This window comes from Paramacrobiotus metropolitanus, unplaced genomic scaffold, assembly GCF_019649055.1.
Source record: "Paramacrobiotus metropolitanus isolate TYO unplaced genomic scaffold, Prichtersi_v1.0 Parri_scaffold0000031, whole genome shotgun sequence".
In the NCBI taxonomy this organism is placed as follows: Eukaryota; Metazoa; Tardigrada; class Eutardigrada; order Parachela; family Macrobiotidae; genus Paramacrobiotus; species Paramacrobiotus metropolitanus.
Genome location: NW_026570251.1, coordinates 799,902 through 825,502, shown reverse-complemented (window position 1 = coordinate 825,502; position 25,601 = coordinate 799,902). Strand labels below are relative to the sequence as shown.

The 25,601-nt window shown below is 46.7% G+C and overlaps 4 protein-coding genes across 5 annotated transcripts; 2 read left to right on the top strand and 2 right to left on the bottom strand.

Moving 5' to 3' along the window:
• Positions 1-805: 805 nt before the first annotated feature.
• Positions 806-1,753, top strand: LOC129588755 (uncharacterized protein F54H12.2-like). The gene has a single exon (XM_055483119.1). It carries the CDS (start codon positions 806-808, stop codon positions 1,751-1,753), a length of 948 nt encoding a protein of 315 aa, XP_055339094.1.
• Positions 1,754-9,007: 7,254 nt separating this feature from the next.
• LOC129588754 (acidic leucine-rich nuclear phosphoprotein 32 family member B-like) lies at positions 9,008-9,857 on the bottom strand. Its single transcript, XM_055483118.1, has 3 exons — positions 9,389-9,857; positions 9,242-9,301; positions 9,008-9,180 (listed from the first exon to the last, which is right to left on the bottom strand). The coding sequence occupies exons 1-3, from the start codon at positions 9,855-9,857 to the stop codon at positions 9,008-9,010; spliced, it is 702 nt and encodes a 233-aa protein (XP_055339093.1).
• A 5,201-nt stretch (positions 9,858-15,058) lies between these two features.
• Positions 15,059-16,316, top strand: LOC129588850 (uncharacterized). Of its 2 annotated transcripts, none has more exons than XM_055483249.1 (3): positions 15,059-15,252; positions 15,340-15,420; positions 16,044-16,316. In XM_055483249.1, exons 1-3 carry the CDS (start codon positions 15,186-15,188, stop codon positions 16,289-16,291), a joined length of 396 nt encoding a protein of 131 aa, XP_055339224.1. In that variant the 5' UTR covers positions 15,059-15,185; the 3' UTR covers positions 16,292-16,316. The 2 variants fall into 2 exon arrangements, 1 of the variants encoding a protein (XP_055339224.1); XR_008690528.1 differs by having other exon boundaries at positions 15,060-15,252; positions 15,340-15,562.
• Positions 16,317-17,603: 1,287 nt separating this feature from the next.
• LOC129588753 (uncharacterized) lies at positions 17,604-21,610 on the bottom strand. Its single transcript, XM_055483117.1, has 2 exons — positions 21,086-21,610; positions 17,604-18,673 (listed from the first exon to the last, which is right to left on the bottom strand). The coding sequence occupies exons 1-2, from the start codon at positions 21,486-21,488 to the stop codon at positions 17,604-17,606; spliced, it is 1,473 nt and encodes a 490-aa protein (XP_055339092.1). The 5' UTR covers positions 21,489-21,610.
• Between the last annotated feature and the right edge of the window lie 3,991 nt (positions 21,611-25,601).

Sequence of the window (25,601 nt, the reverse complement as noted above, 5' to 3'; positions counted from 1 at the left end):
GTTATATTGAAATGCCTTTTGTACAGTACGTGCCTGATCCTCGGCGGTACAACGACGTGTTCGTCAGCCAAACAGGAGGAAGCGCCCTTATTCGGTACCGCGGCACACTGCAAAACGGTTCCGGCCTTCCACAGATTCTCAAGAGTTTGTTCGCCAAAATATCGTCTTTTGCCAAGCCTATAATCCGCCGGGCCGCACCGCATGCCAAAGCTGCGTTGGATGCCGCCACGCCCCATTTGCAAGAAGCTGCTACCGGGGCCATCAAAGAGGTTGCTGATAGAGCTAAAGAGAGCATCAGTAAACGCTTAGCACCTCAAGAAGGAAGCGGTATCCGTAAGAAACGCCGTGTTGTACGCAACCGACAACGCATTAAACGCATTCCTCCGACGAATATCCCGGATTACTTTTAACCATGGCTCTGCTCATGATGGAGAATTCCGAACCGGCAATGCAATTGGAGAATCAGCTCTTTGCCCCACCAGCTACGTTGACCGACCGTTGGCGCACCGAGCATGAAAAGCTGAACCCAACAACGATTCTCACAGATAACGGCTCAGCGGGCGATATCAATTTCTACATTCCGCTTAGTACATCTGGTCTACTTAGCTTGGCGGATATGATTCAAGAAATGGAGGTTGGCACCAAAGTAAAGAAAGGAGCTGGTGATTGGGCCCTGATGACCAACACCGACAATGTGACACCCGTCAACAATTTTCTGCACTCACTGTAAATTTCATCATGCCACATTACCGTGGCCAATCGACTGATCTCGGATGCCGCGACATTTTACCCATATCGGGCATACATGGACTCGACGCTTTGCTATTCGGTAAATGCTCAAAAAAGCCAGTTAACATCAGCCGCTTTCTACACCGACACCGCCTCCGAGATGAATGACGAAAAGGACAGCAAAGGCGAAGTCAATCGCAAGGTCTTGTTTGCTGGCAGCAACTACGTCCAACTCTCTGGAAAAATCTTTGCAGACCTGTTTGACCAAAGCAAACCGCTGTGCACCGGCGTGCCCATCAATATCCGCTTGGTAATGAGTCGGCCAGAATTTTGTTTGCGAGTGTGGGATACCGATGCCACCAAGCAGTTCAAACCATTCATTCGGAATGCGCGCTTGTCCATCCGCCGATACATTCCGGCACCAGACTTTATGACGGCTGTGGCCGCGGAGATGCTGAAAAAAACTGTCAAGTATCACATTGAACGCGCGGTGATGCGGGTGTCGGATATTCCCCAAAAAACTCAAAGTACCGTGGTGAGCAACCTGCAGATCGGGCAGATTCCCAAAGTAATGTTTATCGGATTCCTGGAAAGCGATGATTTTCACGGCAGCTTCAAAATTAATCCCTTCAACTTTCAACATTTCAACATTACGCAGATCAGTGTGGAGGTGGACGGTCAGAGCTATCCAACAAAACCATACACTGCCGACTTTGGGCGGTCGCAGTCGTTGGAGTGCTACCATGGTTTACTGGACACCTTGGGCCACCGAACGCATCCTCAAAACAGCGTCAATTTCAATCGGACCGCTTATAGCAATGGCTACACATTCTTCGGCTTTGACCTGACACCGGGACATACTGGAAGAGGACCGCTCACTTTGGTGAAACAGGGCAATTTAAGCGTGTCGGTCAGCTTTGAGAAACCTCTGGATAAAACAGTCATGATGGTCGCCATGTTGGTGTACGACAGTATTACAGAAATAAACCAGCATGGTCAGTTGATTGCGGACTTTTCAACATGAACACCGACCAGATTTTGAATGCACTGCAGTCGAATCCGACTACTAAGACAGTGCTACGTGGAGTTTACGCTAGCAACGAAGTGCCTAGTGAACTTTCGCTCTACCCTGGAGCGGCGGTTGTCAACATTGATCCAGCGGACCAAGACGGATCGCACTGGATTGCTTTCTATCAAGAAGAACATGGCCTTTTGGAAGTGTCGATTCGTTTGGGAGGAAACTGGATTCGTATTCCAAAGACTTTGATAATTTGATTTCATCAAATCGGATTATACAGCAGTCCGAACAATTTCAATCTGAATATTCTACCGTGTGTGGGCAGTATTGTTTGTTTTTTTATTCTCCGGCGTATTAGCGGCGAGTCTTAAACCAATATTGTGCATTTGTTTACCGATAACCGAGCAAGCAACGACAAAATGGTCTGTCAGTATGTTAATTCGTTTTTTGACATACATACCAAAGTGATTGACGATGCATTTATCCGTCAGATATGTAAACGCATTACAGAAATAAAATAAAGAAAAATGCTGACCGCATTTAACGAATTAAGACCCAAATGAAAACACAGAAAAAACTAAACACTACCGAAGAGCATTACGGACAGCGCTTAAATGAGCTTAGCAAACATGGCACGAAACTCCAGGCCATTAAGTTCCAAATACCCTTTAACGTCCAATCCAATAACTTGCCCAATGTCCACTTGATCAGCTTCCAGCAGAACAGCCTCCACATAGTGCGACTCCAAAATAACTTTTTCAGCTCCAGCCCATTCGTCACCGTCGGCACTTCCGCACACCGTCTTGCCGTTGCGTCCACGCATCTGGTAGATGAGCTCCGTGAGCTCTTCAGCCACTTCCTGTACAAAACAATGCACATGGACTACTGTATAAAAACGGGGAAAAAAACTCACTTCTTTCAACTTGTCGTATGCCAGAGCGGACTTTAAGGTCATTGGGACGTGGTTGGCTTTGTCCACAGCAAAGAGCTCTTTCAGCAGCGTCCCTTCAGTCCTTCGTAAGTCGTGAGTCCAAAGGTCACACCCCTTTGGTCGGAATGAGGTCCCCGTTGTTCCCAAGTGTATAACGACGGACGGTGGCCGTGTTGACACGGTTGTAGCGCCCCCATCCAAAGTTTAGCCCACTTTCCAAGGCATACAAGGGCGACAACTTGCCGCCGGTACCGCTGCTAAGCTGGGAAATCTTGTCCAGGTCGGCCTTTCCGCTCATAATCATGGCACCCAGACGCATGAATACGGGTTTCTTGACCGTGATGGACTTCTCCAGGGTGCGGCGGTAGGTGTTGTCGCTCTGCTTCTTCCATTCACCAATGACGATGGCGGAGACTCCGTCCTGGAAGCGGGCGTACGCATACTTCTCGAAACCAATCTTGTACACGTTGGAACCTTCATGGATGAACGCAAGGCGGGGATGCTTGGTGATCTCTGTCTCTTTGAACTTCTTGGCCAGGTTCAGCTTGGCGTCGTCCATCTCTGGAGCGCGGCGCTTTGCAAATGTTCGTGGCTTCAGCGGCGTAGCAGGAATCTCACGGGGGGCTCCACTGGTTGAAGGCTTCGGGGACATAGTGCGCTCGGACGAAATAAAATTGGGAATGAACTCCATGGCGTTGATGCAGAGAAAACTGTTAGAGAAAGTTGAAAAAAAATACTGAACAACTAACGTGGCAATCTACACTTGCTTGAGCTTTTTATGGGTTGTCCGTCATCCGCAAAGTTCGTAAGAAGGTTTTTTTACAGCACCTTGCTGTGAGTTTCAGGAAAACTTTGCACTCGTACGTGCAAAATAAGAATGTTTCACAGGTTATCCATAGCGTTCTGCTGTGCGTTTTAGGGAAAGTTTGTACCGGAACGTACGTGAAAAGACTTTTTTCACCCCGTTTTTCATAGCATTCAGCTACGCATTTTGTGCAAACTTGGATCCACGCCAAAGTACAAAAGAGTGCGGTTATTAAAGATCAGTGGGTTCAGTTCAAGAATGGCTCTTGGGTGTGTTCTTGATGCTGATTGGTTTGTAATTAACCAACAGAAGTTCATGAAGCAGCTATCGTTCTTTTGTCTTAAAGAAGGAGAAGTGGGACTATATACTTTTACGCTACTGCGCGGTGCCTCTCATTGCGCGAGAGATTTGGAAAAGCAAGCGCGCCATTCTTGGCACACCTACGGTGACTATCGCCACAACCGGACGGCGGTAGTGTTTGAAGATATTTTGGAAAGAACCGGACGTCCAACTGACGTTACCTTCTACGCCAAAGGGTTGGAAAAGTATCGCCTCCTGGGAATGTACTTGCCGGAAGTCATCAACTTGGAGGACTGTCATTGTCCAACGTTTCGACGACTGACTTCTGCGGCGCAAACCACCCAGCGAAAGGCTCTCATCTTTGGATTGTGGTTGCATAAGAATGGTACGGATCACCAATGTTGTGGCCAACGCAAAGCTGAACTGCAAACTGAATTCGAATGACATTGAAAAACGCTTGCCATTGGCTCAATACACCCCTCGATCCTTCTCTGGGCTTCTCCTGCGTCGTATACTACCGCCTAAAGCGCATTGTCAGCTGTATGTCAACGGTAAAGTTACCGTGAACGGCGGAAAGGATTTGGTCGATTCGCGTTCTCTTTTGGAATATTTTACACGGTTATTGTCTAAAATCGGATACGTATGTTGTGTCACTGACTTTAAGGTGGTCAACATTGTGGGCACGCATGACTTTGGTCAGCGGTTCGATCTCGATGCTGTCAGTAACAAGCTTAATGTTCCATATTTCGCTGATCCTTTTTTGGGTTTACGAATTAAGATGCCAGAATGTACGGCTATTTTATTCGCCAGTGGTCGATGTAACTTTTTAGGTGCTAAGACAGAAGTCGATTTGACATGGGCTTTGATTGATCTGGTGTTAATGTTACCAATAAAATGACCACGGCTTGATTGACCAGACCTTTAATTTACTGCGAGGTGTACGCGTAAGGCAGAGTATTCCAATTAGTATTAACAATTCTACGTTTGTCATAAGTAAAACTCAGCCGTTTAGCCAGATCAACGTGTTTTAAAGTCATAGATTTTTGAACGCGTTGGATGCTGTCAGGGTATTCCGCAACAAAAAAATCCGTTTTCTTCTCCAACACGTCCATAATTTTCTCAAAGGTGATGATCTCGCTGGTTTGCCCGTTTAGCGTGAAGCCTTTCACCTTTACAACGCTCTTTCCAGCGTTGGTCTTGTACGAATACGTCTTCGGTCCCAGGCTGACGAACTGACTAATGAACTGACCAGGCTGCAGCTCATCCGTAATGTCGCCAAGGAATTTGCCAGTCTTCGGCGTTGGTGATCCAGGTTTATCCACGAAAATTATGGAATCTGCAAACCCATACCATATTCACATGCTTGCAGAACTGGCCTTTCAAATCTTACCAGTGTCAAAGTACAACAGTCTGTCCTGCACTTGTTCCATATAACCATAAAGGTGCAACCGCGCCCAACAGGTGGTAAACCTGATAAAATATCAAAGTTCGAGCCGCAATTGCAAAAAAAAGGGCAAACACTTACGCGGCCAAGACGACGTTGGTATGCGGATTCTGCTCCACAAACAGGTTCTCCTTCGTATACGCCAATTGTAGAACGTCGTCACTGAACATGTCCCACGACTGAATGTGGTATTCTCCAGAAAGAAGCATCCTGTAGAATTCTTCTGGGGAGGAAATGTACTCGGTGTTCGGCTTATTATCTTGCATACCGAGGCGTCCCCAAAAGCTACAAGCAATAATATTGACTAATATTTAATGAAGTCATATGAAAAATAAAATACCTGTTAAGACACAGTTTGGCAAGCGACCGCATGCCCGGGTTACTTTCCACTTTCTCGCCGTCCAACTCAATTCCCTCGTGGTCAAAGAAATCCCGCAGGTACTGGTCCTTTTGTTGGTCTGTGACAACATCAGCTGGCCATCCACTTGCTTCGGTCTTGATTTTGAGAAAACGGTCAATGTAATCGGCGAATAATCTCTCTTCGGTCTGCTCAAAGTGCCACACTTCAAAAACTCTTGTCACGACGTAGCCGCGATCAATAGCTGCATGTATCTCCGGTGTACCTGCAAGAAACATTTACCGAGGGGGTTTCGAGGGGGTATTTAACTTACACCATGTCCCAGAGAGTGCCCTTTCGTTCTCAGAGTGTCCACACGGTGCGTTCTGTTGTGTCTCCGCACAAGTCCGACAAAGAGGAAAGACGAGTTTTCCATTACTACGGTATGGAAGAACTGGAAGATACAGGTCGGCCGGAGGAACAATTTCACAGTGAATGATCCCAAAATAATCCGTCACTACGTCGAAGTCTTTAACGATAATGGTCGGTTGGCCGATGGGATACCGCTTGTTCTTATTCACATAGGGATACTCGCTGCAGACGTCCAATTTCCGAATTTTTTCTTCTCCTGTTACACAGTAAAAAAGTTTTGTGGCGTTCGTCCGGCCGCCGTAGAACGCGTCGCGAGGGTTAATAGGTTGGCACACGGTAATTTCCTCCATGTAAGCTGCAAACCATGGCACTTCTTTGACAAGGCTGTCGAAGTCATGCTCCCACATCAAATGGAGCCCGTATCCCCGGCTGCGGATGTAGTCATCTCGCTGCACGGTTTCCTCGTAAATCTTGCTCATCGCAAGATTTCTGAATGGATGGATCGTGTCAGGAGCAGTGCATTCAGGACATCCATGAAACCAGCAACCGTGAAATTCAAAAACTGTATTCGTTGCGGCAGAGTAGCCATCCACAAAGTACTGACCAATCTTGAACTCTGCCCCCGATGCCCTCGTCTGGATTTGAAAGTTTTCTTCCGACTCCATCCATTGCAGCCACTTCAGCGCTTTGACGGATTGGTTGCGATTGGAATGGTATCCCTGTGGTGGGATCAATCCTATCTGGTTGGCTTTGAGGATAGTGCTGCGCCAGTACAGACCGCATAGTCCCGCAATTGTCAGCGTGGAGAAAAATGGACAGATTCCATTACTAATTTCCAAAAACAGGTTCCGAAACTGAAGACAGCATTTGCGGAGGACGGTAACATCATTACTGCAATAATTTACGAACTCTTTTCGGAAATCGAAGGTATTGTGCTTGGCGGCAATTTCATCTTTGTACCACTGTTCAAAGACCTCACGCTCTTTCTTGCTCATGTACTGATGTCCGTATTCCATCATGGAAGGGAACTCCGTGACCTGATCCCAGTTCTCGGGTCGATTAAAGCGGTGTGGGAACAAACCTTTAGACGTGTCTGCAATCCCAAATGTTGCTGGCCACTTGGAAAGGCTTTGTGGATTATAATTTATGCTGTCCCGGAAGCGAATATTCAGTTGAACCACGTCAAGCTGCATGATCTTGTCGTCCATCATCAGCAACATATGTTTCAAAGTCGAAGAATAATAACTGGGCATCGGCGTACTGCATCTTCTGAAACGGTCGCAGCTTATGTGGTTTCCTGTAGCAGCGATGGTCGCCTACAACGTGCTCTCGGCAGGTTCTACAAAAACTTTCTCCGCACCGATGAACGGCTCCTGGTTTTCTTCTCATTAAGGAATGGATAGATCCACAGAGTATACAAAGCTTCACCGTGCTGCATATGCTTCGTCGGTTGTGAAACAGCTTATCAGCGCTGGGGCCCAGTTTGTGGTGATCAAAACACGACTGCCCATAAAATTTCCGATTGCACTCACCGCATGCCAACATATTGGATGTATCCATCGAGCAGTTGGAACGGAGACACTGGTTGCATTGGCCCGTACAACGATGGTTTCGTCGGTCGTTATATCCCTTGTTGCACCCAAAACACCAGTAGCCGCGATTGAAAAAAGCCGGCATGGAGGTCAGCACGTCAAAATGGCGATTGTGGAGTAGAAGGCAAATATGCTTCTGTTCATGCTTTCCGCTGTACACAATGCTGTTGGCCTGCATGGTACTGACAACCACGACCTGATAACCGGGAAGCACCTTCTCAAAAGCCGGAATGTCCGTAAAGGAATGTTCACGCAAGGGCAGGCCGGCTTCTTCAATAAGGTCCTATGACAACGCGAGAATTTCCCTTTTACCCTTGGCAATATGTCTGGCATGCTCCTTCCCACCATCCGCGAACGCTCGGCCAATCACTAAGGCGCGGGCCATGCAAATGTCGTCGTCATTATTGACCAAGATAACTGACCTCATTTCCTGGAGCTTTTGGTACAGTATCGGTGGAACGTCCCGGACACAGCGACCCGATGGGATTTCCGTGTTCTAGCGAAACTTCGAAAGATCCGTCTATGACGAACTCTTGATGGGAATTCAGGACTTTGGATATTTCTGCCATCCAGCGCTGTACGGTCAACTGAGATCGCAGTGTTGGTGGTGTCCAAATAGGAAACGACAGATGAGCCGAGCCAACCGATGCACGCACGTACTGATGAGGTGCCACCCCCGTTAAAACTGTATCAAGGATATATTCCAACACAGCCACGATTACTGATGGAGCATCAATAAAGCTGACAGCTTCCAGATCATGAACACTAATTCGAAACAGCTTAAAGTGCATACTATGGGTTTTGGAGAACCGGTGACCCCTTGGCTCCACTGCGACGTGTTCCGCTACTTAGAAGTCATCCGGTAAACCGCCTCCCGCCTGAGGTTCTTCGGCGTCCCAGTCATCCATGCTGGCCAATTCGGCAGCATCAAGCATATCCTGATCAGTTAAGCCGTCATCAAAGACCCAATCATCAAGTGCCGCCAAGGCTGCGGCGTCGATGAGGTCATCATCTGTTAAATCGTAAACCATTTTGGAAAAGGTCAAAATTTGCAGATGCAAGATTTTGATGAATATTATTTAACCGAAAACGATTTTCAGAGGCCGCAAAAATATCAGAAGTGAAATTCAGACTACCGATATTTGACTTTAAGTAATTTTTTTGTGCGGTCGTATTTTATACCTTTGCAAAACCGAAATTTCACAGCAACGTCTGCTACGCATTTTACTTTTTCTTCACACGTACGAGCGCAACGTACTACCCATAACATAAATACAGAAAAAATAAGTAGCAACAATTAGAGAAAACACGTAAGACCGTGTACGGTTTCCGATGAGTAATCCGGGAGTGAGAACAGGAACAGAGCAATAAACAATCGTACAAGCAGTAACAAAGAAAAGAATACATAGCACCCGTCAAATGATTACCAAGGGGGTCCCCGAATGGGTGAAAACAGGAATAGCGCAATAAGACACCTAACTAGTTTAGCATAACAACGTCGTCGTCGCTCCCCAGGTTGTCGCCATCTTGTTCCGAGGCCGAGTCCGGGATCTCATCCGCGTCCGCTTCCGAGGCCAATTCATCCAAATCCGGTTCCGAAGCAGAGTCCGCGATGTGGTCCACATCATCGTCCGACAACAACCAAGTACGGTCTGCAAGTATCCGCAAGAAATTTTAGAAAGTCACATACAGAGTCAAAAATCAAACAAATACCTGAACCAGCCATCGACGCATCGTCATCCTCCTCCTCCTCGCCATGGTCCGACTCAGGCTCTATGTACATAAAATTCCCTGATTAAAATTTTAAACGATACAAAGATAGCGGCGCAAACAACAAGATGAGCAGCAAAAACTACTCACCGTTCATTTCTTCATCGCTCTCGCTATCGCCGTCGCCATCGTCTCCACTCCATCGCATAACCTGTGGGATTGCGCGGATCAGGTAACGGGAGTGGGTCCGGTTAACGCTGTTGCAGTACAAATCCACGGTATGGAGCGCGGGCAAGTTCTTCAGCGGCTCCAAGAAATCCACGCTGCTGATCCCGTTGTTGGCTAAAATCAATCGCTTCAGGTTTGGTGTCGCTGTTGCCAGGATCTCAAAGCGGGGGTTCTCCGCGTAGAAACCCAACTGGTTGTCGTTGACCTGTAGGTACGTCAGGTTAGGCAACGTAGACAAACCAAGCAAAGACGACAATCCACAGGCGTTAGCGGACAGGCACTGCAGGTCCGTGAAGCGAGCGAGCGGTACGTCACGGAAATCGGCAAGAGGGAACTCATCCAGGATGATGGTCTTAGCATCATCAGGCTGGTTCCACAGGTAGGCATACATGTTGATAGCATTGTACACAAGTGAACGAAACATAATGTAACAAACAGAATACAACTAATACAACGTAAAGTAAACGTGAAGCTGCGTATAAAAGCAGTTATAGTATGCACTTTAAAACCTGGGGATAATCTGCGGTGCATTGTAGATATCGTTTAATAGTGGATCCCACGCTACTGCAATACTAAGAACGAAAATTCACAGGAGCCGTTAGCGAAAATTCGCACCAGTCTGCTGTAAAAATGTGGAAAAGCTGGTAACTGCGTACGCGAAGGTGGTTGGATGTCAATGTAATGTTGTACGACCGTGCTGTGAATTTGGGCAATGCGGTAGTAAGTAACTGCATACTCATGGTGGTTGACTGCCAAACGTAAATGCCACCCGCACCCTCCTATGCCTGTATATGGGCGGTCGCCCATAGACTTTAGTCCGTTTGAATGGGCTACAGTCCTGCATATAAGCGGCGTTTCCTATGGGCCGTAGTCCGTAGTGCTGCTGACGACTAAGCTAACTTTTTCATTTTTGTTTGCCTTTCGATATCACCAAAAATGTTAATTCTGCGCGTTAATGACGTCATGTACTGCCTGGAGCTTCAGAGTAATGGAGTTCCCTGTTAATTTTGCATACAAACTACAATCCGACTAATAAAGGAAGCGACGGGTTTAGGGTATGCGTTTGGCGAAGACAGCGAAAACCGGTTTGTACCGCTAGTACGCACGCAGACAGCCACACTCATACGCGTGTAAGTGAATGCGAGCGGAGCATTCCGCTTGCGCTTTCTGGCACTCACTGAAATCCTCTGTCTTCGGTCTATTTATAGTCGTCAGTGACTCGTCACAGAGCACTGCAGTGATCTTAACCAGCCTCAGCGGGCAAAAAAAGGCTGTTCGCTCGCTTCTTAACATAGACCGTCGCTTCCTCAGTTAGTCAGATTGTACATGTGTATAGATTTGTCACAGTTCTTTGCAGCACCCATTTACGCAAAAATCCTGAAGCTTGACAATTTTAAAAGTTACTAAAAGGTTTTCAGCAGCAAATAATTATTATGCCACAGGTCCACCATTCACAATTTAGAAATGCCGGAAGCTAATCTCTTGCAGAAGTTTTACGACAGGAGCTGTGTCCACGTAGAAGGGGACTTAGGGAAGGTGTTTAATTTAATTTTAATTTGACGTTAACGAGTTTTGTCCTTGACCGATAAGCTTAAGACTAATACGATAAGAGGACAGTCGCCTCACATACCTTTATGTAGCAACGGAATCAAAGAAGACCAGTAAAACTTATTTGGCAATCTGCCATGGATATTGCCATCGTTCTATTTGAACGTCTCCGTCCAAGGCAAAAAAAATTGTGTGCCTCGCGTTGGTTTCCTCAATGAACCGATAATGTTTCTGGTGTCCGCTTCTTTGCCCGCAAAATCGAAAAAAGAATAGACACTTGTTAGAAATCGGCAAGAAGAAGCGTTGAATAAACAAGAGTCCAAGACCGTTCCCATATAAAATGGAGCAAAGTTTCACACACTAGCTAACGTCATGCCTATACCGAATTACCGACAAAGGCACTCAGACCCAAATGAAACACTTATTCATTGCCAGTTGATAGCTTCCAGTAAAAAGCTTCACCTACCAATGCCATCGCTGATTTTAAAATTTTAAGAATATATGCAATTGGAGCATTTGTATCCTTGAATAAAAATACTCCATCCACAAATATCATTAAAAATGACAACAACGCAATTTAATAACAGTTATTGTCTGAGAGTAATGAACTCATAAATGTCGGGGATCTGCTTATAATCTGCGGTGTCAGGCTCTTCCAAGATTAGGCGTGTGGGCGGCTTAAATTCGGCTTGAGTGATTGTGACAGCTGCCGGTATAATAACGTTTTAAAACAGCAACGGTCACGAAAAAAAAGCTGATTGTGTAAGGGTGATTCCCTACAACACTCCGCCATAAGTGGAGGATTCCCGATAGACGGAGAAACCGCAACATTATAGTCGATCACATTTAATCCAAGCGCCCGGTTGTCCAGCAGCCGGATGCCAGCATTGAACATCCACGCAGGATACGTTTTCAAAATAGACGCATATATCCAGATTCAGATCTATATGGCCACGAATGGAATACACCAGAGCCGGTAAACCAGAAATGACTGAAGTAAACCAATAATATATTCTGAAAGCCCGTAGTCGAAAACCCGGCCAGATAGTATTCATTTCTTTCTAAACCTCTCCCGCTTAGAACGCCAAAGCGCAAGAGTTTTGACTACCTTCACCAAATGCAACGAAATTATTATAATAATAATTATCATCGTGGTATTTTTAACCACGCAATGTTGCCACGTAAACCAACTAAAATATATTCAAAAAATGAAAGTCTGCTCTACTGATTAAATTATCAAATGAATTTAATTAGCAGACCATTATTACGGCAAGAACAACTAGGTATGTAACGTTGGCATTAAGTACGATTTCTGCACGAGTGCCGGCCGAGCAGCTATCGCTACGCTATCACTAGTCACGACCATGATTGTCTGTTCACTCAGGGATCGAACTACCGCCACTGTTCGGTGCACACACCAGTTAGTTCAGCGGGTGACCGAAATACCACAATAGTGTAGTTGACACTTGACACAACCCGCTAGGCCAGTAAGTGACCAAACTACCACCATAGTTCGGTAGGTGTGCGGGTGGCCGAGCGATCACTACTGTCCCGTGCGCAAAGAACTCGTTAGGCGAGCGATTAACTGAGCTGTCACTATTGTCAAGTGCACAGAGCGCGTTAGAGCACCTGTACCGAGCCACCACTACTGTCCGGTGCAAAGAGATCGCTAGGTGAACGGGTGACCGAGCGGTCACTACTGTCCAGTGTGCAAAGCCCGTTAGGGAACGAGTAAACGAGCTGTGACTACTGTCCGGTGCAAAGGGCGGTTAACAAGGCCCGGTTAACAAGGTTAACAAGACCGAACCGCGGTTAACAAGACTCTTTGGTCAACGAGCGACCGAAATGACCCTCTAGATTAGGGAGTAACCAAATTGTCTTAACCCCCACGTAACAAGACTAGGTCAGAGTGACTGAACTACTGTATGTCCAGTGCAAAAGTCTTCCGGGGTGATGGTCATCTTCCCATCCACTAAGCTCAGATTTGACTGCACTTTCTTGGGCTTCTCCACTCTGTTGCGTCGCAGCAGCAAGTCAAAACCCACGTACTCAGTGAGGTCCAGCAGTTTCTTCCGCAGCTTTTTATCCGGTATGGCCGGGAGCTGGTGATTTGTCTGGTCCGAGACCAGTGGCTGCATCGAAAGTTGTCCCGAATGATCAAACGCATCAGGGGGTTGCCATGGTGCTGCTGTACTTCACTGTCCTCTGGCAAGCTCTCGTCGTCGCTACCCTGTTCGGAGGATGAGGAAACACTTTCCTTACCTCTCTTGCGATGCTTCATCTTTTTCCCATTGTCTGCCTTGCTCGTGGAGGCACCGTGAGCCCACCTGGTGCACGATTCTCCAGAAGTCGTCACCAAGCTGGATCCGCAAATTAGATGATGGCGAAAGCGGCCGGGCAGCTTGCGGTGGCTGGTTTCTCACAACGGCCATCAACGAGTCCATCTGCTGCTGGTGCTTCTGCTGCTGCTGAAAAATGGACTGAAGAGTGGGCTCTAATAACTGAACTTCGGCTGGCTCAAGGCGAACGATGACGCTCTTCAAGCGCTTCGCGGGCGCTGTTCCACGAAGTTTTCCAGTGGCACGACGGGGTTTCTTGGCCGTCTTCTGCTTCTCGTGGATGGAGGCATCGTTAATGGATTTCACGAACGAAATCAAAAATCTGGATTTCACAAACGAAATCTGAATTTCACAAAGGCGGATTTCATAAACGAAAACAGCAGAGGATTAAATCGGCAAACTGAAAGCGTATCAGATTGTCAGCACGACCGAACATAAGGCGAACAGCAAAAATCGGGCCGTGTGCACGGCCGGCGGCAACATAAAACGTTCTCATGAGCAACAAAGGAAGTGGGCCGAGCCGACGTTTAACAAAGCAGTACAGGGAATTTGCCACGAATTTAACTGCACTTAGCCTGCTAACTGTTCTTTAACTTTTTCGAGCAAATACCATCCTACGAGTACGAAAATTTTGGTTTCGCTGGCAGCACGGAGTCATGAATGATCGACTGTCCTTCTTGGGGTACGAGCAGCAAGCAGTCCTCTTTTGAACCTTCCGGTGGTAAAATTTGTGGTTTACATTCTGGATTCCTATGGCACCAACTTCAAAGCTCACGTCTTCATGGACGAATTCATCTTGGTAAAACAAGAAAAATTCTTTTAGGAAATGACCAGGGTCGAGGAGTGCCAGTAGTCAAAGGGGGTGATGACTTAACTTTTAGAAAAGTGGTGACAATAGCCGAACGGGAAGAAAGGAGGTGACAATATTCAAAAAGGGGTCTAGCAAGCTGACAGTAGTCGCACCCTTCTTATTTTGCTAAAGTTTCTTATCCGTATAAATTTGAATAGGATCACCCTGCCACCGGCTCAGATTTCCGACAAGCTTTAATTTTTTCGTAAACAGACTAAAAGGATCAAAGATAGAGTAAATTTTAAAAAAAAGTTCAAAACTTTTTCGCCTTCCCTCGAAGCTTTTTCGATGGTTAGTTGGTAAAACTGAATTATATATGTTGGCATTGCAGTCTGTCAACTGTTGAAATCGTTACGCGATCGATTTGCGTTCCCTTGTATGCTACACACGCGTACATGTATTATTATATACTAGCGGTGGTTTTTAACCACATTACTGCACGAGCGCGAGCGCCAGTACCACTGAGTAGTGGTACTGGGTTTGTGGAATTGGAAAAGTGAGCCGTGACGCTCTTCGTGGCGTCAGAAAAAAATTATGCTCTTGACGATTAATTAATTGCAGCACCTCGCGCTTCGCGCTCGGTGCAAACAAGTGCGCCCAGCCAGCCAATGGCAATTGCGAAAAGGTTTTAGTTGTACGTATGTATGCGTAAAATTGACTACTGAAAAATTTATGTTACAGAGAAATTTGGCTTTGCGCTCGCAATTGCGCCGCAGCGCCGCTAACGTACCCCAAGTCTGTGTGTACTGTGTACCGTAATACGGAAAGATGCGGTTAATGTGGCCAGGCTGCAAAAAAACAATCGAAAACAACACCCGCAAGGCTTAACAATGGTCACTTTCAGAGAAAGCTGTATCTACAATCCATGCTAGCAAGTAAACATGTGTTCGGGAGGTACAGCTGCTGTTTGAAGAAAAAGCCGTAAAAAAGCGCATCCTTCGTCGGTTTTTCTAAATGAAACGAGCTTCCCTTTACATTGAAGATGGCTAGCAAGGCAGCAGCGCTGTGGATTGTGCTCTTCCTCCTTATTCATTGCGCCCGTTTCACCGGTATGGATTATACACTCTTATTAAATGAGCCGCTTTTCAAACCGTAAATTTCATGTTGTTTTAAAAATTATGTTTTCTCTCGGCTAGTACAAGATGGAATATCGGCCAACTGCATTTGTCCGGTTGCGTCGTGTGCGCCATGCCCCCTTAACAGCTTCGCCGCGGCTGGTAAACCGTTCTTATTAATGGCAACTGCTGGAAGCGACAAATGTCCGCCATGCCCACCTCCACAGTGTCCTCCGTGCGATCCGCACGGAGGCACATACTAGTATCCACACAGGGATCCTATGCGCTCCCAGCTGCACACCGGGTAAAGAAAATATGCTCCTCTTAAATTTGTCTTAATTCAAAAGCTAACACCAATGGAGCTAGAGAAATTTAGTACATGCATGCTTCAACGACCCGACTGGATGGAGTACATGTATCACTTTGCTACCCGACAGCGTGTCTTTAAGCGCACAGCCCGCAATGCAGTTCGACAAAGTGTTGAACTGCTTTTTATACCTACAAGCCCCTTGTTTCTTATGCTAAATGTTCACTGAATTCGTATCCTTTTTTCTGCCGGATTTCGACAAAAAGGTAGATGCGATTTCATTGAACATCCACCAGTCCACCTTCCTGCCGGTTAAACGTGTTATTATACTGTAGGCAATATATTGCATGCAGATTTTACGGTGCTTCCACGGTTTTTGGTTCTTGCAAAGGGCTGGCGCCGCCTTTATAATTATATATATAAGATAATAACGTTTCTGTTTGCCATTTATGGAATTTATATTGTGGTGTGTTTGCAGCCAATCCGGCCAGTGCTGTATTTGTGGCCCTCTTTCCGTGGGATGGTAGAGAACAAGAATTTCCAATTGAGAGCAAGGACGAAGAAGCGCACTTCAAGAAACTTTGGGGAAAGGACCCAGCGATAATTAAAACCTTTCTAATTAGATTTTTAATAGTAACCTTAACACTGTACACTTATGTTATATTGTGTACATTTATGCTGTTGTTATCGATAGATACCATCATTTATAACCGACTCCATGGCTAGTACAATCAAAATAAAAAGGCTATATCCACAAATATCATTGGCATTTTTACCGAATGCAAAATTAATATATTACGATATTTCTCTGGAAATTATGAGCTAAAGTCCATAACTTCAATGAAATACTGCTATTTGTCGAAGGTTATATCTGTTCTTTGTTTTGATTCGTAGGGTTTTTTTCCTTAATTTTTTTCGTAGACTAATGGAAGCGGTTAAACACAATAAACGAAAATTCTCTCATCGGTATTAATTTACAGGTTTGCTTGTAATGCTAGGGATTACGCGGGTCGTATTACAAGTTACACGAACTGCGCCAAAAAAAGTCGTAATGGCAAGGATGGCCGTAATGACAACCTCGTCATGTCAGCCGGAAATGTTTTTGAAATCAGTTGTAAGTTGTTCGATATAAGACGGGTTCTCTTCACTAGCGGATCAGCTAGGTGCGGAGTTGACAGAAGCCGTTTATACCAGAAGAAAAATGCAAAAAACAAAACGTTGACGTGTTATTTGCAAAAATGAACTGCATCATAATAGGATAGCGACAGTTTGGTTGGCATAAAACTGACAGCTGTCGGCATTTTGTGCATAAATCGGCATACAACCGTTGAGGAGCTAGTGATGCGCTATGTGTTTAAGTAGAATATGCTAATTTTAGTTATTCCAAGCACAAGTTTTAGAGGCAAGAACCGGCAAATTTTCTCCACAGTAGTTCAAAACGGGCTTTAAATTAACCTTGAATTCGCGATGTGGTTCCGGAGTTCAGTGATGTGCGAGGCGACTTCCGCGTGCGGTTGTTGGAGTTTGAAGTGTGCCGGCATGGCCGGAGGTGCGCAATTGCAGCTGAGGATCTTACCTGTGGGTACAGGTCGCTCACTGCCGGCACCCTCCGCCGGTGCCCGGTTTCTTCGCCCCCCTTTATTGAACTTGATACAGCAGACATACAAGACCGTAACGGTGAAAAGAATAACAAATCGTGCCAGAAGGGCGGGCGGGTGGTAATCGAAAACCGAAAGGAGTAAGGAATGATTTTAGCGTAAATGAGCGACAGGAATGAGCACACACTATGAGCAAAGCAATGCATAGCACACGGCCCGGTGCCGGTGCCGGTGAGTACAGGGAATTGCGAATTCAGCGGTAATTTAATTTCTGCTAATCCTTAACTGACATTTAAATTAACCTTGAATTCGCGATGTGGTTCCGGAGTTCAGTGATGTGCGAGGCGACTTCCGCGTGCGGTTGTTGGAGTTTGAAGTGTGCCGGCATGGCCGGAGGTGCGCAATTGCAGCTGAGGATCTTACCTGTGGGTACAGGTCGCTCACTGCCGGCACCCTCCGCCGGTGCCCGGTTTCTTCGCCCCCAAACAAGTTGCTCGTCTGTAGAGGTCAGGTCCGGTGAGTGTGCGGGGCCGGATGTACCGCTCCACGCAGTTGCTCTTCCACCTCCCGGCGCGCTGGATTTCCTCTTTTGGGAGTTGTTGTTCCGCGGCTTCCGTAGCGGCTCCGATGCGGAAGCTGTGCGTGCTAAGCCGCGCGCAATCCGGGTGATCTTTCAGCAGTAATTTTAAAAACCGGTTTACAGCTCCGCGGGTGAGGTAATCACCATTTCGGTATCGAAAGAACGGATACGTGGGATGTCCCTGTTCGGCACGGTAGCGGTAGTAAGTCTTAATGGCGCGCACTGGGCAGACCGAACGATTCGTGGCCGTCAGCGTTATCTTCGAGCCTTCAGCGCTCTGATCGGTTTTTGTCCGTTTCAACGTTATAATCGCTGCGTCGTCGGATATGCTCACGTCACGTAGGAGCAGGGTGGATGCGCGGTCGTAAGTGTGTTGCGACTTCGAGATGATCTCGCTTATGCGCAGGAATCCGAAGAACGCCGTGCAGAAGGCGCTCCAGAGCATGGCAGATTCGTCCTCGTCGTTGTGTGCTTTCAGTCGAGTCTTCAGTGTGCGCATGAGGTCCAGTGTAATGGGTAGACGCCGGTCAGGCTTCGGGCTGTTCAGCCGTTTGAAACCGCTCACCGCGCGCACGACCAAGTCGTCGGCGGTGGGGTTAGGCAGCCCGGCCTCTCTGTGGCTGTTGTGGATGGCCGCAAGGTGAACTTTCATGGTTCGGAAGGCAGCCTTTTCATCGAACAGCTGAGCGACAAAGGACGCAACAGTTGATGGTTTTGCTGGCAACATCGTGTAACCGCTTTCATTGCAGAACCGTTCGAAACGATTCAGCGATGCCCCGTACGTCTTCCTGGAGGATCCAGAGATGTGGGCATTTAGGAGCTTATGCAGCGTGGAGTTGGGCGGAACGTGCTGCGCAGGTCCGGAAATATATCCGGAAACGTGGTCGGCTTTGGAGCTGCTGCAGTAGCGAGCGCTCGGAACCGCTCCATCTGAAAGCGAGAGAGCGCGTCAGCGATGCCATTATCAACGCCTCGAATGTGCTTCAGTGTCAACGTTAAGTTATTCGTAGCCGCTGCCCAGGTCATGCGACGCATTAGGTCGAGAACGCCCGGGCTGCTGGAGCGCAAGTGAGCCCATGCCTCCACAGCGCCGGCGTTGTCCGTGTGGAAGATTATCTTCCTCCGCCGCCATCTTTGCCCCCAAACAAGGACGGCAAGTAGAATGGGTACCATTTCTAGGTACTCAATTGACGGTGCTGCCTGCAACAGCCACTCCGGCCACCTAGATTGGAACCACTCGTTTTCGCAGAATGCTCCGAGTCCTAGCGTGGCGGACGCGTCTGTGTACAGGTGCATTACATCTGAGGTGGTCCAGTCCGGCTGGAGAAATGACGCAGTTCCGTTCCACTGCGGAAGAAATCTCCGCCACCAGTCAAGATCCAGGTGGAATTGCATGTCGAGGGTTATTAAACTCCGTGGGGGATGGTCTGACAGTAGCTGTATCATCCTTCTGGTGAACAGGTGACTCGATGGAATGCATTTCGAGGCGAACGTTAGTGTTCCGATCAGGCTCTGCAGTTCTGTCAGCGTACAGCTTGACCTCTCGTGCCAGCGCTGAAGGGTTGCCGATATTTCTTGGAGTTTCCCGGCCGGTAGGCTAAGTGTTTGCGCGTCAGAGTCGATTTCGATGCCAAGAAAAGTCAGGCGAGTTGCGGGTCCCTCCGTTTTGTCGAGCGCCAGGGGTACCCCAAGCTCTCTGCACACTTCCTGCATTGCTGCCATCAAAGCCGCACATTCGTCAGTCCCCGGGGAGCCGACAAACAGGTAGTCATCCACGTAGTGCAGCATGGAAGGCAGTCTCGACTTCTTTACTACGCACCAGTGGACGGCGGCAGAGAAAAACTCAAAGATGTAGGGAGAGGAGCGGCAACCGAACGGTAATACTATATCGAAATAGTACTTACCGTTGAAACAGTAGCCCAGGAGGTTCCAGTCGGCCCGCCGCACAGGTATCAGCCGAAACGCAGACTTTATGTCCATTTTACCCATAATGGCGCATCTCCCCGCCGTGGACGCGAGTCGAACGGCGTCGTCCACGGAGCAGTACTGCAGTGGCATTTCACGGCCGTCGATGTGGTCGTTGACGCTGCTCCCCGGCGGTTGGGAGAGGTCCATGATGGTGCGGTGTCCGCCGTCTTTCTTCGGCCGACTCCCAAGAGCGTTGACCACAAAGTACGGGAGGGGTGGCAATGGGAATGGGCCAACTAAGTGACCCAGTTCGACTTCTTTCTGGATGCTTCGGAGCAGCGCGTTATGGTGAATGCGGGCAGACTGCGAGTTAGGCGTCGTGCGAGAAAGCTGTGGGCCGCGGTAGCGGATGTCGGCACCAAGGCGGAGTGTGTCCGAAATGAAACGGCGGAGATGAGCGTCGGGGTGATCAGCGAGCAGTCTTTCAAAAGCCTCAGCACGCAAGGGCGTCTGAGCTTTTTCGGGCACTGTCGCCTGATCATCGAGCTCCGTATTTGCACTGTGGGGACTTGTGATCCTTGTCGTGGCACCGCTCACAGACGTGGAGGCGTCCAGCGCTACAGGGTTCCGCGCAGCTAAATCGGTTGAAATTGCGGCAGACTTCGCCCCCCACAGCTGGGGCAGGGCGAAAGGGCTGCTGATACCCCACCTGGCCTTTGCGCGGGTACGGGCACTGGGCGATAAAGTGTCCCGCTTGTCCGCAGTTTCGGCACTTGTCCGTTGGGGCGGCCGATTTCTTCGCTCCCTGCGCGGCTCCGCTGTCGCTAGTGCCCTCTTCCGGGGCGGCGTTCTGGATATAATCAGTATAGGTGTCGTCGTGCTGCCGAGCCCACATATCGTACTCATATGGATGTCCTGTCATCAGGGACCGGAACTGGCGGTCGTACTCCAGCCAGTGGGCTGTAGGAACCCCACGCCGGACGTACGCTGCTATCAGCGACAAGTATCGGCACATGGCAGCGGCGACTTGCGGAATAACGCTGATCCGGTATGCCATAAACACCGCGAACGCGTCACACCAGGATTCGAAGGAGTCGACGACCGCGCGTGTCTCGTTTGGCTTCAGAAGAACGCTGCCTTTTGACATTAGCAGCTTTGAACCTCCATGCTTAGGCTTCTCGACGCGATTCTTCGATAGCAGGTCGTCGAAATCGACATAACGTGATGGGTCGAGGAGCCGTCGCCGGGTTCTACTTGGAACTGAGACCAGGTGTTTTGCTCCGCCTTTTGACTGCCCTCCCGACGTGGAAGCTCCGAAGTAGTCTTCCAGACTATGAGGCCGATTCGGGTGAGGACCCAGGCGTTCGGTGATCGGGCGGCGAACCGGGGAGCGGCTACGAGAAGAGGACGACTCACTGTGACTGCGACTCTTACCTCTCCGTTTGTGATGCTGGTCACGTGAGCGGCTGCGATCTCTGGAGCGCACCGTTCGTTTTCCGTCGAGTGAGGACTCAATCTGGAGGCCGGGGTTGACTGTAGCCGGAGATTTCGGCCGGGAACCCGCTGGTTCCCTGGATGCCAGCGGTGTCACGATGTCAATTAGGCGCTGGATTTGCTGCCCTTGCTGATTCTGGCGCTCCATCATCGACTTCAAGTCGAACTGCGGCTGTTCTACGACGACTACTTCCGACCGAATTGTGGGGGCGGGCGACTCCGATCGGCGGCGTTTCCGACTAGGCCGCGACTTAGTTTGCTGCGTGGTGGCGGGCTCCTTGCCAGAGCGGGCGCCTCGTGGGTTCGGATTACGAGCGCGCGCTGCAGGCTTTTTCGGCGGCATGATGGTGGGAGAAAATTTCCGGAGGTTGGGGGGTAATTTGATCGTGGAAGATCGAAAGTACAAAGTAATCGAAAACCGAAAGGAGTAAGGAATGATTTTAGCGTAAATGAGCGACAGGAATGAGCACACACTATGAGCAAAGCAATGCATAGCACACGGCCCGGTGCCGGTGCCGGTGAGTACAGGGAATTGCGAATTCAGCGGTAATTTAATTTCTGCTAATCCTTAACTGACATTTATCCACGCGGACGGCGAAACGTTCAAGACACCTACCAACATAAAGCTTACATATTTAAAGGATAATAATTATTATTGTATTTTGTTGGTGTGCTATTAAGTTGTCAGCTGAAATGTTGACGAATGAATTATTTCCATCGTTTACCAAGCGGGCCTACAAGCTAACAAATTTCGCGTATGTTTTCGCGTATGTGCGTCATACGGATACACACCGTGAATGTGTGCTGTGTATGATGTGTCTCAGTGTCTGTACCTAATATAACAGAAATTCATTTCGGTTGGCTTATCGAAAGTCAGACATATCAGTTTCTTACACACCAATTTTTTACGGGTCAGCATGGATAACGTTCACTACAGATTTACTCTACAGTCTGTACTCACTGATCCACGCTATTCGCCCATCGATGAATTATGTAAATGTTCGGCACTTTGCTTGCTTTTCATGCTTTTGTTTTCTTATGCGTTTCGAAAATTCTTCTGCTGGTCAACAAAATGCCTACAGCAAATCATCGTTGTTCAACAGATGGTCGTTCAGGACTTCAAAGTTGGCGATCATCGATTGCTCGTTTCAAAAATAGCCGGTTTTACAGTTATTACAAGTCAGTTAAGATTTTTGAACAAGTTGCTGTCCTCGGTGTTCCACAAGGGTACAGATTCGTGCTAACTTGACGTATTTAGCAGACAATCTATATAAAATATTGCATAGAAAATGTCCGTGGAGCGCTTCACTTGAAAATCCGGCAAATTGTGACAGGAAAAGACTCCATCCACAAATATGATGAACCTTTTTACCAAGTGCAGTTAAATAACAAAATCTGTCTGGAGTTCATAAAAATCCAGACAGATACCGTTATCTATCTGCACTCGTCCATCACTCCGAACAAGTACTGCTTGTCCAAGGTCAGACATAATGATACATTGTTCAGATTTAGATGGCATCTGCTCCTTGCGATTAGGAATCTTGACGGAGGCCTACATTCTTTCTTCGATGGTTTTGAAAAGCGGTGCATCCCTTTTTACCAGCTGAATGCTTTGCTAAATTGATCGAGCTCATTTTCAGGAAAGAGCAGCATCATGAAATGCCGATCAGCAGGAATTGTTAATGTACCATAGCGTTACAGCAACAATTCTACAGTACACTAACAATTTCTGCTAACTTGTTTTTTCGCAGTGCATCGCAGGGGCGTAAGTGCGATCCTGATACGCAGGTGGTACGCTCAAAAAGAAGCCAAACCCGTTCAACGTTCACCGGACTTGCTTAGTGAAACGGATTTCGCCATATTATCCGTCATAGCACTCCTCCCGTTATGCAGCCTTTCCTATATAACAGAAATTCAAAAACAGAATTACCATAGCGTTACAGTTAAGGATGGTAATATCCAAGAGAAAGCCTCTGGATATGGGATATATCCAAAACGTATCCGGATATATCCAGAAATATCTTGGATATATCGTTTTCTATCCAGATATATCCAATAACATGTTTTTTTAATGAAAAAGCCTTAAAATAGCTTAAAATAAAAGCATCATACAACACACTAACAATCAACGCCAGATTTAGATATTAAAAGGAAACAAGAAATACACACATACTTCGACTATTCTCGACATCAGGGTTAGCCGGTTAGGTTAACTTTACATTTTGAACAACGGATCACCCACGTATTACATAATCCAATAGAAAAAAAATATAAGAATAATTATTTGACGTCCCCGCCATTTCCGCCTTACCTCCAACACATGCTAACCGTAGTTCCAATGCTAGCCTTAGTGTGACGGCTCCGAGTTATTAATACAAAAATTTTGTTTCAGTGTGAAATCAAACATGTTGATTTGCACATTTATGTTTATTTTGCGGAGACACCAGTAGAACGTCAGATGATATTGATGTATACGCAAACTTGTTGATTTAAAATTTTGTACTATCAAAATACTTGAATAATTGGGTGATCCGTTTTTCAAAATATTCAGTCAAGCTGATCCGTTGTTGAGAAAAGTCGCAGCATGTATAGTAATAGCACCTTTTAAATGCCTTTGCTGGAAAAAATATGTTTATATAAAAAGGATCTGTCTTATATCCGTCAGTATCCTGCTGTATCTTTGTATCCACCGTATCCACCAAATATCCAAAAATATCCGTATCTTTCGAGACAGCTCGGGATATGGATACGATATTTGGATATTTAAGCTCTGGATACACTTTTGGATATTGGATATTACCATCCTTAGTTACAGTCGTATTCTTATGCCGACGTGGGCGCCAGCTTTGACCCACAGCGCAGAATAAATTATGCAAAGCAGCTAAAACGTGACTATTTAGAAAACAGTAATATATTTGGCCTGATTAATGCTGTTAACAACGTGTATTATCAGCCGTGGCTATAAAAAAAGTTTTTAAATGATTCCGGAAAAGAATGGGCCTTCGTCTGAAACAAACATATAAATATGACACTGGTACCAAAGCGGTTTCTAAAAAAAACGATTTATGGGTCTTGTTTTACTTGTGGGATTAGCGATTAAGAAGGATGCCTTACAATTCACGCAAACCGTGCCAAAAGAACGTGTAATGGCAAGTATGTTAGCGTGAACACGGCATGGCATGCCAAAGTTTGTGAAGTTTTCCCGCACTGTTGTGTACATCAACGCAGTGAATATAAAATTGCTTCTCTTCACCAGCTGATCAGGTAAATGCTGAGTTGATAAACACCATTTATTCTACATAACAAATGTAAATAACAAAGCGCTGACACGATGTTTGCAGAAATCAAGCTGTTCTACAACATGTTTTGCGACGATTTTTGTCGGTGTTGTGGCCGGTATTTGTTGCATAACTCGCAATACAGCCATTAAAGCATTGGCTCGTATTTCCGAATACGTAAAATTTAATAATATTTGGATAATTTTTAGTGCAACAAAATCTGCTTTAAACGCATACGAAGGAAAACTAGAGGAACAAGTAAGTTTTAAGAGAGTTGATTCGTTTTTGTGGCCGAATACCATCCCGATTTCGCGAATTTCAGCAACATAACCGATCAAGCTTTCGCTTTCACAAAAATATAAGCTGTCTTCGTAGAAGTGACGGTACGTACTAAGTAATATTTAAGTGTATGGTGTTTAAGCAAATATCAAATAGCAAAATAGCAAAATAAATAATAGCAAAATATCGTTAAACTTCAAGTACACAAATTTTAATAAAAGTGAACAAACGCAATCAGATAGCGTATATTCATCTAACCGCGAGGCGAGAAACTTGCACCGCTGGGCACTAGACATCAAGTCAGGTATATCTCGAAGGAAATTGAGTTATGTAATGGATGAAGTAGGTAATTATATTTACCATTTATAAAAGCCTCGCGGACAGTCGTTTTCTTATTTTTCAACGGGTATTATGTAATGGAAATAGTCCATCCGCACTTCTGGCAACGGACCAACAAAGGACTGTTTTACAACAAAAACATAATTTTCTTAATTCAGTACGCCTGCTTGACGGTTTAGATACAGATTCCATTCTGGTAGATAAAACAATGACCGGGTCGAATTCCAGAAAATTTTATTTTTATTGTACAAAGAATAAAAGATTGAACTTTTCATCTTCGCTCTTTTTTTTTCGATGATTAACTTGTAAAATTTAAGGATGTAAGTTTGTATTCTCAGTATTTACAGATACATACTCTGCTGAATCAATCATGGAAAGACACAAAGTGTACCGTTAACGTCGTCCACTCAGCCAACTGTGTTTACTGTGTAACCGTGTACGGTACCCAGCAACAAACGCTCAATACAGCTGTAACGCTGCAAAAAAACAAGCGGAAAATACACCCGCAAGGCTTAACAATGGCTGTTTATTCGTAGAAAGTTGTTTTCACGAGCCGCGCT